Genomic DNA, 15,218 nt, shown 5'->3' on the forward strand with positions numbered 1-15,218 from the left:
CCAGGATCATAGATTATAGTATTTGTGAATATTTTGGAGACCTATCTGTTTTGTGTAAAGAATAAGAGAAAAATTGCATGGAATATACCAGCAGAGGTTTACCTATTGGTAGAGAAAATAAATATTAATAAATGACATTAGAGCACACAAGAGAATTTTTAGGAAAAAGTTTGTCTCCATGGTAGAATACATTAAGTTAATGCTAGAGGGTTTGACTCAGGCAACTAATAGATGGGTTGGTTTTTGTTTAGAAGACATTTCAACTTAGCATACTATAAATATTCTTATAAATTCAACACTTATCCTTCTTTTGGCAAAATTTTTCTATTCAGAATATTCATTATTTTGTAAAAGTAAGTAAATAAATAAGGCTGAATAATTGGCAAGTGACTTGGATCTCCCTATGCAGCAATGTGAATTATTTCACTGAATTCCTGCATAAACATTTAAAGAAACCAATACATTCAGCAAGTAAAAGGCAAAAAGGTAAGAACTCCATGGACTTAACTTCATTTTGACATTTAGAAATTACAATCTGGCTACCAGAAGGAAGAGAGAGAATGGGCAAGGTACTTTTTCAGGAGTCCCCAGCCACTGTATCATGTTTTACTTTGGTTAGGCTTTGGTTCCATTGCTTGCACACAATAGAGTAGGAGGAGGATGGGGACATGAAGCTGAAGAGATGATAGACAAGAAGGGTCAAGAAGAGAGACCACAAACTGTGGTACAAATTCATTCTAACTATCATTTGTATGAAATTTTACAATTTACAATGAATGTTATATACTTATTTCATTTAATCCTTTTCAAGAAAGAGGAGAGAAGGAAAATAAAAGAAAAGGGAAGGAAAAAAAGAAAAGAAAGGAAAAAAGGAAAAGGAAGACAGCATTTAGATTAAGCAACTTGTTCAAGGTCCTACAGCCTGTGAGGAGCAAGATTCAACTCCAGGTGTTTTTTTTTTAAAGACTTATTTTATTTATTTCTCTCTCCTCCCCCCCCCCCCCCCCAGTTGTCTGTTCTCTGTGTCTATTTGCTGCGTGTTCTTTTTGTACACTTCTGTTGTCAGCGGCACGGGAATCTGTGTCTCTTTTTGTTGTGTCATCTTGTTGTGTCAGCTCTCTGTGTGTGCAGCGCTGTTCCTGGGCAGGCTGCACTTCCTTTTGCGCTGGGCGGCTCTGCTTACGGGGCAGCACTCCTTGCGCATGGGGCTCCCCTATGCGGGGACACCCCTATGTGGCAGGTCACTCCTTGTGCGCATCAGCACTGCGCATGGTCCAGCTGCACACAGGTAAGGGAGGCCTGGGGTTTGAACCACGGACCTCCCATGTGGTAGGCAGATGCCCTATCCACTGGGCCAAGTCCGCTTCCCTCCAGGCGTCTTGATTCCTAGTACTGTGGACTTTTCTATATATATCACAATATATGTTGGAAAAATTCCTGTGATGTCAAGGCATTGGACAGACTGTTCAGAGATAAAGTAAGTCTTCTAATCCCTCCACCAACATGATTTCTGAGAAATACGAAGTATACTTTTTTCCCACATGTCACCTGGAAAATGGGTGGTTATTGTACAAGGTTTTGTGCTATGGGTCCAACCCTGGCCACCAGGGACAAACCTTTGGCAGAAAATAATGAAGACAGTTACCAGAGAGCAAATGAGATAAAAACTGTGAGATTTCCAGTCTATAAGCAGCAAACCCTCTCCTGAGAAAAATTATTTATTCATTACAAAAATTAGTTTTCACTTTCCTAGTAATATTTGAATAATTTTCTGGGACTGGGGGGATGATATTCATTATAATATGCTGAACAAATGCTTTTCTTATTCAGTACTGTTAGAAAAGAAGAAACTAACTTTACCTGCAACTAGAAGGATAAAGGTCAACTGCAGTAAGAGGGCTATGGAGACACCAGGTCCTATGGTCAAGACAGATGGCTCTGGAGTTCAGTGCCTTGCCAGTGGGCCCTGCTTTGGAATTTGTACTCCTAAATGTGATGCAGTTGGACTCAGATGTGACCTCTCTACACATGCCTCTTCTGTCACTTTTACTGAGCCTGTGGTTGGTGCTGGGGTTGGTGTGTGCTCAGGAGACGTGAATCTGTGGACTGGCCATGTGCCAGCTGGGCCCTGAGCCTCAGCAGAGTTTCAACACCTGCTGTCTGGTTCATTGAACTTACCCAGGTCAGCTAACAGGGAGGTGAAGATGGTCAACCACCACAACCAGGAACTGAGAGAGTCTACAAAGGCAAGCAGGAGAATTCCATCCAACAGCCATGTGGGATTTAAACCCCCTCTCTATTTAGAGGTGGAGTGGACATTGCCATCCCAGGGTCTACAGGATTGAGGAATATAATATGGATTAGAGTGGATTTACTGGTATTCTACTATAGAATTATTTTGACTCTAGCAATGGAAGAAACTGTATCATCAGTGTGGATACAGCAGCCACAGGAGTTGCTGAAGGCAGGGAGGGGGAAAAGGAGGTGTGATATGGGGACATTTTCAGGACTTGGAGTTGTCCTGAATGCTGTTTCAGGGACAGATGCAGGACATTATATATCCTGCCATAGCCCACTGAATGGACTGGGAGAGAGTGTAAATTACAGTATAAACTATAACCCATTGCTGTGGAGCAGTGCTCCAAAATGTATTCATCAAATGATTAATGTGTCACACTAATGAAAGAAGTTGTTTATGTGGGAGGAGTGGGGGGAATGGGGAGTGGGGTATATGGGAACCTCTTATATTTTTTAACGTAACATTTTGTGTGATCTAAGTATCTTTTAAAAAGATACATAGTGATCTATGAAAAAGATAGTGAGCTTGGGTGGGGAGAATTTCCTTTCTTGGAGTGTGTTTCAAGGCAGTAGGTTTTCTCTCCTGGATCATTGGGATATATATATTTTTTGTTTATTTTATTTACAGTTTAAAATTTTATTATCATTATGCAATATTTCAAACATGCAAAAAGGTGCTGAGAATATTATTACAAATACTCTGTGTATTTTTCTACCTAAAAAAGAAAGTTGAATGGAATTATTATATAAAATTATCATATAAAAAATTAAAGTGACTATAACCATGCACATGTGATAAAGTTGATCAATAGTAAATATTAGGGCAAGGAATCATTTTAATTTTGCTAATTTCTTACTCTCATTAAAGCTACTTATGAAATCAATGCTTCAAAATATCAAATCGCAATTCCACCCCCAGATCTGTCAGTACTATTTGCTTTTTTTTTTTTTTAATCTGGTTGTGTCATCGTCTTTTTTTGATGCATCACTTTGCCGCACTGGGGCCTGATGGTGCAGATCTGGGATGATAAAACCCAGGTCCTCCATATGGTAAATGGGAGCTCCATTGTTAGAGCCACAGCTGCTTCCCACTAATTGTGTATTAATAATCCTCTTTTAATAATAAATTCTAAGCTATTCAAAATAATTAAATATCTGTATTCAAGGACAGAATCAATATTCATCACTGTTAGAATTTAGAAAAGGTACTAACAGAAGAGTAAAGTCACAGACATAGAAGTTAATGGATTTATCTTTTAGGAAAAAAGTATTTAATTCATCTAACTTGAGCCTTATTTCCTATGTCTAATGATGCCTACGTGAAATTGCATGGCTTTAGCCTTGAGAATCTGGTCATATCAGTTAAGGTAGTTTGTACTCAATAATCCTCTGTACCTTTAGTTGAAACTGCTTTATAACAGAATTATAAATGCCCTTAAAAATAATGCTAATTAACTAAAAACATGGTAAACCCAGCTGTCTTGAAGAATAAGCAAGAATGTTTACTTCCTAGCTTTTGTTAAAACCTAAAAATTATTCTCTATTACCAAATGTTCCATAGAGTTATATATGGTAAACTCTAACTATTGCTTATGTTGCCCCGCAGTACAGTACCTGTACTGTGAAGGTGCTTAATAAATGTCATTTCTATTGATTTGAATTTTTTGGATTTTTCTTGAGATGACTTTCATTTTCTCTTAGTTTCAGTTTGTTTTCAGATGACTTTCAGCCAAGACACTGATATTTTCTGCATGAGTTTGACATGAAATATTTCCTCCTGGGTGTGACAAAATTCAGATGCAAAGATACCCAGTTTTTGACAGATACTTCTAGCCTAACCATGGCTAAAAGTTAGTAATTCTCCTCAAGAATTCAAGAGTGGGACTCCTTTTTTGTTAGGCTAATTTCTAGAGAAACCACCTGATGAACATAAATGTCAACTTGTTTGTACTTTCCTCAAAATGAGAACTACGAAGAAAATGTTGAGCTTTTAAAATATGGTGGTCTTATTTCTGAAGGACTATCTCAATAAGGATATGATAATATGGTGGTGGTTTGGAGCTGTAAGAACTCATAAAAACATGTTCTTACGCTGAATCCATTCCTGAGGGTGTGAACACACTGTAAGTAGGGCCTTTTGATGAGGATACTTCAGTTAATGTGTGGCCCACCTCACGTAGGATGTCTTAATCCTATTACTGCAGTCCTTTGTAAGCAGAATGATATTTAGACAAGAGAGGGAGAAAGCCATGGGGAGCCAGAAACTGAGCATCAAGGGAGTCCAGAAGAGAAGGGAGAGGGCTGGAGAAGCCACCCTGCACATTGTCATGTGGCAGAGAGCACAGGGCCAAGGACCGCCAGCAGCCAGCCCCAGAAAGCCACAGTCCTCAGGGAGAAGGCAGCACTTTGATGATGCCTTCATTTGGACGTTTTCCTTACTCCAGAACTATGAGCCAATATGTTAATTCTTACAACATCACAAGCTTTTGACACACTGAATAGAATTTTCTTCATCTTTTTGTAAGTGTGGCTACAAATGATGTTAGGTGGGTCCTTTTGGGAAAGTTTTCATTGACCTTCAATCCCATGTGTGCAAATCATTTTTTAAAAATATATTTTTAAAAGATAATTAGATTACACAAAATGTTACACACAAAAATATAAGGGATTCCCATATGCCCCCCTCCCCACACCTCCCACACTTCCCCACATTAACAACTCCTTTCATTAGTGTGGTATTTTCTTTGCAATTGATGAACACATTTGGAGCATTGCCACTAAGCATGGATTATAGTTTGCATTGTAGTTCACACTCTCTCCCAGTCAATTTTGTAGGTTAAGGCAGGATATATAATGGCCTCTATCTGTCATTGCAGTGACATTCAGGACACTTCCAAGTCCTGAAAATGCCTCCCTATTACACCTCTTTTTCCCTCTCCTTGCCTTCAACAGCTCTAGTGGCCACTGTCTCCACATCAATGATACAATTTCTTCCATTGGTAGAATCACAATAAATCTACAGTGGAATACCAGTAAGTCCACTCTAGTCCATATTTTATCCCCCAATCCTGAGGATTCTGGGATGGTGATGCCAATGCCACCTCTAATTGAGAGGGGGCCTTGAACCTGTATGATTGATGGGACTCTTGCTTGCAATTGTAGACTCTCTCAGTTCCGTGGTATGGTAGTAAGAGCCAAGATGATAAAGACCTTGGAAGATAATGTAGGAAAGCATCTACAGGACCTTGTAAAAGGAAAAGGTTTCATGAACTTCATACCCAAAGCACAAGCAGCAAAAGAAAAAATAGATAAATGGGACTTACTCAAAATTAAAAAATTTTGCACCCCAAAGGAGTTTGTCAAGAAAGTGAAAAGACAGCCTACCCAGTGGGAGAATATATTTGGTAGCCATATATCTGATAGGAGCCTAATATCCAGCCTATATAAAGAAATCCTACACCTCAAAAATAAAAGACAATCCATTTAAAAAATGGGCAAGCAAAGGGAGGACTGCAAGTGTTGGTGAGGATATGGAGGATTGGGAACCTTCATCCACAGCTGGTGGGAATGTAAAATGATCCAGCCATTATGGAGGACAATTTGGTGGTTCCTCAAAAAACTAACTATAGATCTGCCATATGATCCAGCAATTCCACTACTGGGTATATACTCAGAAGAATTGAAAGCAAGGACACGAACAGATACATGCACCCTAATGTTCATAGCGGCATTCACTATTGCCAAAAGTTGGAATCAGCCCAAATGCCCATCAACAGAAGAATGGATAAATAAAATGTGGTATATATATATTACTCAGCTGTAAGAAGGAATACAGTACTAACACACAGGATAACATGGATGAATCTGGAGGACCTTATGTTGAGTGAAGCAAGCTAGGCATTGAATTACAAATATTACATGACCTCTCTGATATGAATTAAGCAAATTGAGCAGACTCAGCTACAGTCTGGAAGATAGGTTTACAGGAAATAGAAAGAGAGAAGAAGGTTGGAAATCTTTGATAACTTCCATCAAAAGCTAAGTTTTTCCCTGGACTAGAGAGTCATCTTCCTGACTCTTTCCTCCATTTTTATTAGTATTAGTAAAAAGGAACATTTTCTCTGTCTTTTAGGGGAAAATTAAATAATTTATATAGCTAATTCCATCCCAGTTCTTCAGTTGTACAGGTAGTCTCCTGGGTAGATTTGCCACTACAAAGAACATTCCTTGATGAGATGAATGAGCATTTCCATTCATTTGGCATTTAGATTTACCTTAAAGTTGGTCTCATATCAGTTTGGGTGGAATAAGCGAGTTTTTGAGACCCAATTTTATATAACAGAAGGTATAATAAAAGCCTCCTCCTCTTCTCCCATGGTTTTTACCTTTCTATAAAAAATCACATTTAACAATTTGGTATATATTTTTAATTTTTTCTTTCTTTTACTTTGAACACACACTCACATTAATTTTTCCATCCATTTGTTTTTTCAAGAAATACTTACTGAAGGCCTATCATGAACCAGGCATTGTATATTTTAGGTGCTACTGATACTGCAGTGAATAAAACATAGCCCTGCCTTCATGAATCTTTCACATTTTTTATTCTATATTTTTATTTACATAGGTACTATGTCATACCCAGATGGATTTCCATTCAATAATACCTAATACATTTTTCCACATCACCTCCATGTTATTCTTTTTGTTTCTTCGATCCTGAAATAGTAGTCTCACCATTTATACTTTTTCACTTTCCGTTCATTTCTCAACTCACTAAAATCTGGGCTTCTTCCCACACCATTCTACTTAAAAAAAAGTTTGCGAGGCTATACATCTTCCCTGCCAAACCCAGTTGATGCTTTTTAATTTTCAACCTCCTTGTCTTCTCTTACATATTTTTGCAAATTTTAAAGCCTCTCATTCTTACAGAAAAATTGCAAGTTCTGTACAAATAACATTTTTTCCTGAATCATTTGAGAGTTAATTGCCACCCTGGTATACCCCCAATACTTCAGTGTTTGTTTCCTACAAACAAGGATATTCTCCTATATAGCCACAAAACCACCACCAAATTCAGGAAATTAGCATTGTTATTCTCATTTTATACTTACCTCTCCATTTAAGTTTTGCCAGCTCTCCAAATGTGTCCTTCATTGTAAGCCATTCCAATTTAGAGTCACGTTGTGCATTTATTTATCTCTCCGAAGTCTCTTTCAACCTTAGTTACACTTAGCCCTACTTTTATTGTCATGACCTTGACACTTTTGAAGACTATATAGGCCAGTTATTTTGTAGAATGTTCCTTAGTTTGGAGTTTGTCTGATGAGATTCAGGTTACACATCTTTAGATGGAACATCACAGAAACAATGCTGTGCTCTAACTGCATCCTATCAAGTGGCAAATGATTTCAATTTGTCCCTTACTGATTAGGATCACTTTATTAGGATGGTGTCTGTCAGGCTCCTTCACTGCAAACTTACTTTTTCCCCTATGTAATGAATGTGTTTTGTGGGGCAGTACTAATGGACAATATCAGTATTCCATTCCTTATCAAAATTTTTATTTATGTCAGTATGGAATTCGGAATTCCTATTTTATTCAGTGGGTATAATATGTTACTACTACTATTTATTTTGATGCCCATATTGTCTCAGACTTGGCCAACGAGAGCCCCTTCAGTCAGGTTTTTGTGTCCTTTTGACAGATTCCCCTCAATCTTTGAGCCTTTCCTTACCTTCTATCTCAGTTACATTTCCATTTTCTTTGTTTTGCCAAGATTTCAAGTCATTTGGATTACTTTTAATCTTAATTCTGCTACTTATAATATCAAGTATTAATTCCAGATAATGAGCATCTCTTCTATTTCTTTATTCAAGTCACAGATAATACTGTTCAGTGACTTGGTGCCAAAGAAAGAACCCTGTTGTCCTTCCTTCTCTCAAAGCTGTTTTCCAGATCAGAGGTCCTCAACCCCAGTTAATCAGGATTTTGTGGTATATTTAGAAGAACGATCTGATTGTCCTTCTGTCTGGTTGCTGCTGTGTAATCAAAGGCACTCTTAAACCAATGGTGCCACCAAACTCTTTCCTGTATTACAAGCATCCTCTTCTTTAAATGAAAGAATCTGTTGGGATCCTTGGTGGGGAGAACAGAGCAGAATCAACAACACTGTGCTGCATTCAGAGGTAAGACTAGCAGGACTGGGTCCATCTCCATCTGAATCGGGGCTCAGAGAACTCACACCTCTAGGTCACCCCCGATTGCTAGTAAAATGTTTACTTATTCATTCAGTGATTTCAAAATATTGTAGAGGTTAAAAACAAAAAGAAAACAAAAACAAAAAAGCAAAACCTTACCTCCTGTCCCACCTGACATAGAGTATTATTCAGTAATAATTGCTCAAATGAGTATATGAATGAATGCTTAAAATCAATGCAAATCAAGCAATCCAAATTTTAAATGAATGGGTTTACCAGTTCAATTAGCGTGACATATACCAGGGAAGAGTTTACAAAGCCAAATATCTGTTTCCAGTACAGCCGTCAAGAATTAGAATTGTAAAACTTCAACAAGCACTAAATTATTAATACTATGAGTGTCACTGTCTTTTTTCCTAGTTAAAATGGAGCATCCTTGCTTGCCCGACAGAGTTGTGGAAGCCAGAAGAGATAATGCAAATGAAAACTTTCTGTAGGTCACTAATTGGTATTAAAGTGTAAGATCATATCATTCTGATCATTAATATACAGTTCTATCATACAGTTCAATTTTCATTATCTTATAAGAAAAGAATCCTGGGTGATTTTTTAAATGCTACTTCATTTTTATAAGGTATTTACCTAACACTTATCTTTAAAAAAAAAAAAAAGAAAATGAGGCTAATTTGGCTTACTTAATCCATTCTTTTTGAAAAGCTCAAAAATCTTCTACTTAAAAAATTGTTCTCAAATTTTTTCTAGGATCAGCATTAAGCCTCGCTATCTGGATTACAAATCCTTCCTTTCTTTAATTTGAAAGTTAGAACAGATTCACTTCTCAAGATTTCTGGTGTCTTTCCTCTGTACCTTGTTTTTTAAAAATCACTGATATTAACTCTTAAAAGGAGTAGAAATAGCATGAAACTTAGACCCTGTTGTTCAGAAATCAGTTCCATGGCCAGGTAGGAGAGGTGGGGAAGATGGGAAGAATACCACAACTCCACTACCTTGCTATTTCCTAGTCCATAGTGGACATAAAGAATGCTGCCTTTCTCTGTTGTAGTGAGGATTGAACACAATAATACATGAGAAAGAGGCTTATAAATTATAAACTTTATATAAATATGATAGTAACACATGATTATTCGGGGATAATAATAAAGTTATCATTTACTGAATGTCTCGCCTTGCCTAACTCTCTTTCAATACTCACAGCAACCCAACATTTATTATTAATATTATCACTAGTTTACAGATGAGGAAACTGAGGTTTAGTACTGACCAAAGTCACACAACTTATAAGCAATGGAGCCAAATTCAAACCCAGGTCTGTCTGACTCCAAACCTTGCCCAAATTCTACCCCAAACTCCCTGCTATTTGGTCCCAGAGGCTTGAGTTCATTTAAGCAAGAGCTGTCATGAAAATTTCTCATCTATCTTCAGTTTCTGCCAAACCTTTATGGTTCTAAATTTTTCAGTTTGAAAACTGTTGTGCTTTCTGGAAGAGAGAGAAACCACATAACTGATAAATAGTTCTAAACTCTTATTTTTCTGCTAGCAACATCCCATCTTCTGAAAGAACCAGGGCTCCTTTTCTTTCCTTTTTTTATTCCTGCATACATTTCCTGTATTTAACATACTTCCTAAGTCTCCATTCCTTTTGCCTGTAGCACCAGGTGAGAAGATTACCAATTTCATTAGAAAGGCTTGAGTTGGTAAAATAGATATTTGGCCAAGTACATGATCTGCATGAGATAATTATTTAGTTAATAACCCATACCCATGAGTCCTTCCCAAAATTCCTACCCATACTGATTTCTCCTTCTTTTAATTTCCTCAACATTTACATTAATAGACATTATCACATTGTCATGTACTTGTACAAAATTAATGATTTCTTAAATCAAAGTCTTGGAACCTCAACTGGATCAAAAATGATCAAGGGCAGTAACAACACCATCTAAATTTGGTGCTTAATAATGTTTAAGAAACACATTTCTTTGGCAGTTTATTACATTGAAAATTAGCATAAATGTGATTATTGTGAAACTTTGACAGATAAATGATCAGCAAAGTAGACATAGCCTATATGAATGTTGCCCTGCATTAGTGACCAGATATCACAACTCCTATAAAACCATCAGTGTGTTATTGCAAGTGGCACTTCCAAAGAACTCACTTACATTATGACTGTAACTGAACATTTAAAAATACATTGAATTATTCTTCCAAGATGTGTATCATGTTGACCTTTCAGTTTAATTCAATTTGAAAAAAAAAAAAGTGTTTTGGTCTTAATGCTACTTTTTGTAATTTAGTTCCCAAGATATATTTTCTTTTTAATAAATCTCTTAAAACATATGTAATAACTATAAAATCAACCACTTTTTAAAATGGCATGAACTAATAGGCATGTCTTGGCCCAACTGAAAATTCATACAAATTGGTGATAACGACCACTTCCAGATATATGCCCTTGGCAAAGTATCGTTGGAAAAAGAACAATGCCAAAAATCAACATACAGTTTAGCTTAATATGTAAAAGTATTTCCATATTCTCCTAAATTATATTAGTAAGTGATTGTAATGAGAAAGAGGGAGGTAAGGTGGGAAACAATGTAAGGACTGTTTCAAAAAATGAAATCTTAAGCACTAGCTAAAGCATTTTATCTAAAATGGTTTTTTCAACAATAATGTATTGTGTGGTCCAAAACATTTTCTTTTTCTTTATAGAGATCTTAAAGTTTACTCCAATTAATTCTGTTAAAGAATTTCAAAAACACTTTTGCTTGGGAAACCTTTATTTTCAAAACCTACTGGCTTAGAATCAAATGTATTTCACATGTTAATAATGAAGCTAATTAAGGTGAGAATTTGAGGGGTCAAAGGTAGAAAGAATGAATTGTTCATGTATTATTAGGGGTAAAGTTTCTCGTCATAGAAAGATTATTTAATTTAGGAATCATTGTTTTGTTTGTGTAGAATATCTCTTTTATCCTGTACTGACAAATTTTTTCCTCTTTTGTGAAGGTATCAGATACACACGGGGCTTCAACATTCTATCATAAGACCTTCCCAACCCAACTGTTTACCTCTGGACAATGCAACCCTACCTCAAAAGCTGAAGGAGGTTGGATATTCAACACATATGGTTGGAAAATGGCACTTGGGTTTTTACCGAAAAGAATGCATGCCCACTAGAAGAGGATTCGATACCTTTTTTGGCTCCCTTTTAGGAAGTGGTGATTACTACACACACTACAAATGTGACAGTCCTGGGATGTGTGGTTATGACTTATATGAAAATGACAATGCTGCCTGGGACTATGACAATGGCATATATTCCACACAGATGTACACTCAGAGAGTGCAGCAAATCTTAGCTTCTCATAGCCCCAGAAAGCCTATATTTTTATATATTGCCTACCAAGCTGTTCACTCACCACTGCAAGCCCCTGGTAGGTATTTTGAACACTACCGATCTATTATCAACATAAACAGGCGGAGGTATGCTGCCATGCTTTCCTGCTTAGACGAAGCAATCAACAATGTAACCCTGACTCTAAAGACATATGGTTTCTATAACAATAGCATTATCATTTACTCTTCAGATAATGGTGGCCAGCCTATGGCAGGAGGTAGTAACTGGCCTCTCAGAGGCAGCAAAGGGACATACTGGGAAGGGGGAATCAGGGCTGTTGGCTTTGTGCATAGCCCTCTTCTGAAAAATAAGGGGACGGTGTGTAAGGAGCTTGTGCACATCACTGACTGGTACCCCACTCTGATTACACTGGCTGAAGGACAGATTGATGAGGACGTTCAACTGGATGGCTACGACATATGGGAGACCATAAGTGAAGGCCTCCGTTCACCTCGAGTGGATATTTTGCACAACATTGACCCTATATACACCAAGGCAAAAAACGGCTCTTGGGCAGCAGGCTATGGGATCTGGAACACAGCGATCCAGTCAGCCATCCGAGTACGGCACTGGAAACTGCTGACAGGAAATCCTGGCTACAGTGACTGGGTGCCCCCTCAGTCCTTCAGCAACCTGGGGCCAAATCGGTGGCACAATGAACGAATTACATTGTCAAGTGGCAAAAGCGTCTGGCTTTTCAACATCTCAGCTGACCCATATGAGAGAGTGGACCTATCTACCAGATACCCTGGGATCGTGAAGAAGCTCCTGCGGAGGCTCTCACAGTTCAACAAAACCGCAGTGCCTGTCAGGTACCCGCCCAAAGACCCCAGGAGTAACCCTCGGCTCAATGGAGGAGTCTGGGGACCATGGTTTAAGGAGGAGAACAAGAAAAAGAAACCACGCAAAAATAAGGCTGAGAGAAAACTGAAGAAAAGTAAGACCAAGAAGAAGAAACTACAGAAAGCAGGCCCATTCGCAAACTGCCATCCATGTGTCGCTCATGGATGAGAACAGAGTTTTCCTTTTGATTAGACCTAAATCAGTTCTTACCCTTTCACCTGTTTTCACTGCAAGCGAGTAAATTTAGCTCAATAATATTACTGCCATAAGCCTCAGATTTGTTTTCACGTTGTGTCACCCCAGGGACTTCAGTTGCCTCAGGCCTCATAGGGAACCATTCTGCTTGGTGCCAAAGATGCTACTTATTCTTAGGAGCCACACTGAAAGGACTGTGGTGTTTATTTCTCTTGCTCTTGTATAAAAGCTGGTCAGTCATGAATTAAACTGTTGTGCTTCCCTCAGTTGACCAAACGCTATTCCTTAAATTATAAGAGGGGACAATAACAGTCAACAAACGTGTAGATTTAATGGAAGTTACAGGGTAGCATGAGTAAAATTACCTTAGATGAAACATAGTAAAAGGTTCTATTACTTCAGAGGCCTCAAAAAATGTATTTGTTTAGTAAATTTCTGTATCTATATCATGTTTTAAAAAGTGTCTTAAATTAATCCTATTTCGTTTTCTGTGAAAATAAGCTGTTTTTCTCACATGTGAACAGCTTGCCCCTCATTTTTTCATGCATAAGGGAATGGCAAATAAGAATGTTAGAGCACACTGCCAAAAAAAAATGAATGTAACTATTTTCTAAACACTTTAATAGAGTGACATTTCATAAAGGACATAATTTATTTTTGCAGAAAAAATTATTTTGTTATAAAGTGATATAAATGACTTTATTATTTTATTTTTACTTTCTGCACACATTAGAATTTTATTTCATATCATCAAGATTACCAAACACTGTAATGCTATAAATTACTGTAAGACTCTGTGAATTTATAGAATACAAAAAAAAATTATTCAGAAAAAAATTACAAGTGCCATTTTTCAAGCATCATTTTGAATGTAATAAGGTGCATATTTCCTTACAAATTACTTGGAGACTCAGTATTTGTACAGAGTTAAGACAACTTTTTGTTTCTTTCAAATAAATTTTATTTATGTATCTGTTAAAAGGATTTGTTTTATGGGACTAGCAATTTTACTCTGGCTTTTCTGACTTGGCTTATAGATCAAATTATATTATTCACTTTAACAAACTAAAATTTTGTGAAAAGGCACTTGAAGGTATGATTTGCCAACTACCATAGTAATGGAATAAGGATTTTTCAAATAATACATATCTCCTCTTGGCTACTGTATGGAGAATAATATTCCCTTGTCATTAATAAATAACATTTATAATGACCCTACTATTCTGCAGAATGGACACTGTGGGGAAACGCAAAAAAAGGAAGAAATGGATCCTGCCTGGAGTTGGGAAAATGTAGTTTGGAACTCACAGATGAAAGCCTCATGAGGGGTTCAAGGAGCATTATTTGCAATGAAGTTTATCATGGTCATCAGTGGGCATAGATTGATGTGGCTCCTATTGGAGCTGAAGTTTCCTTTATGATAAACCACACATAGCTTACACTTGAAAAAAACACATAGCTAGGCCTGTGATCTGTGAAGTTACAAATGTGATAAGAAAACATACATGGTGCTACAACAGCATACCTTTAAATATATTCATATCAGAACCCAAAGGACTACCTTTGACAGATTATGAAAATCTAAAGAAGAATTGGTAAACTTTTATGGAGATTGCTAACTCCAATTAATGAGAGGATAAAATTAATTTTATTATTTCATTTCTAGAATATATAGTATAAAGTAATAGTTCCTGAAATTTGTGTTCTGTTAACCTTAAAAATCAAAGGCATGTTGCCTGTGTCCTTTTCCTTTCTTGGTGGCATATAAAATAATGATGTGACTTACAAAAGAAGGTATCTTACAACTTTGAAAAGACTGAGAAATTGTTACATTAAAAAAAGAGTTGTAAAGAAAAATAAGTTTGGGTAATGCTGGTTAAAGAAAATTAAAGGGGTCACTTTAATGCAAACTTCCTCAGTTTTTTAAAATTCTAGTTTGCATTATAAATCTAACAGAATGAAAATCACACATAATATTTTCTAATTTACTTCACCATAAAACTCTTCTCTACAGTGTGTTGAACAGGATTAAGTTTCTGTGTACTAGACTGAAAATGCTACTGTAAACACAGAACCTTATGGAAGGTCCTAGCAAGATTTAAAATGGAGCAAAGATGCAAATTAGGACTATGAACATTAACCCATATTTGAACCCAGTAGCAATACCTATTACAATGTTATTTTAAGATCTCTGTAAATAGCCATCACTTTGTCAATGAAAATAAACTAGTCTACAGTGTTCGACCTGGAAATGACTTCA

General features: G+C 36.9%; 1 protein-coding gene across 2 annotated transcripts in view; it reads left to right on the forward strand.

The window, feature by feature from the left end:
• The window catches only part of ARSJ (arylsulfatase family member J), a 68,517-nt gene extending 54,578 nt beyond the window's left edge, over positions 1-13,939 (forward strand). Inside the window, exons 2-3 of one of the 2 annotated variants that reach the window (XM_012520595.4) lie at positions 8,920-8,992; positions 11,530-13,939. In XM_012520595.4, the coding sequence (XP_012376049.2) occupies positions 8,920-8,992; positions 11,530-12,931 (1,475 nt within the window). In that variant the 3' untranslated portion in view covers positions 12,932-13,939. The remainder of the gene's footprint in view (positions 1-8,919; positions 8,993-11,529) is intronic. The other variant, XM_004480880.5, reaches the window with a different exon arrangement.
• Positions 13,940-15,218: the final 1,279 nt, after the last annotated feature.

The sequence above is a fragment of the Dasypus novemcinctus genome, chromosome 1 (assembly GCF_030445035.2).
Source record: "Dasypus novemcinctus isolate mDasNov1 chromosome 1, mDasNov1.1.hap2, whole genome shotgun sequence".
Lineage (NCBI taxonomy): Eukaryota > Metazoa > Chordata > Mammalia > Cingulata > Dasypodidae > Dasypus > Dasypus novemcinctus.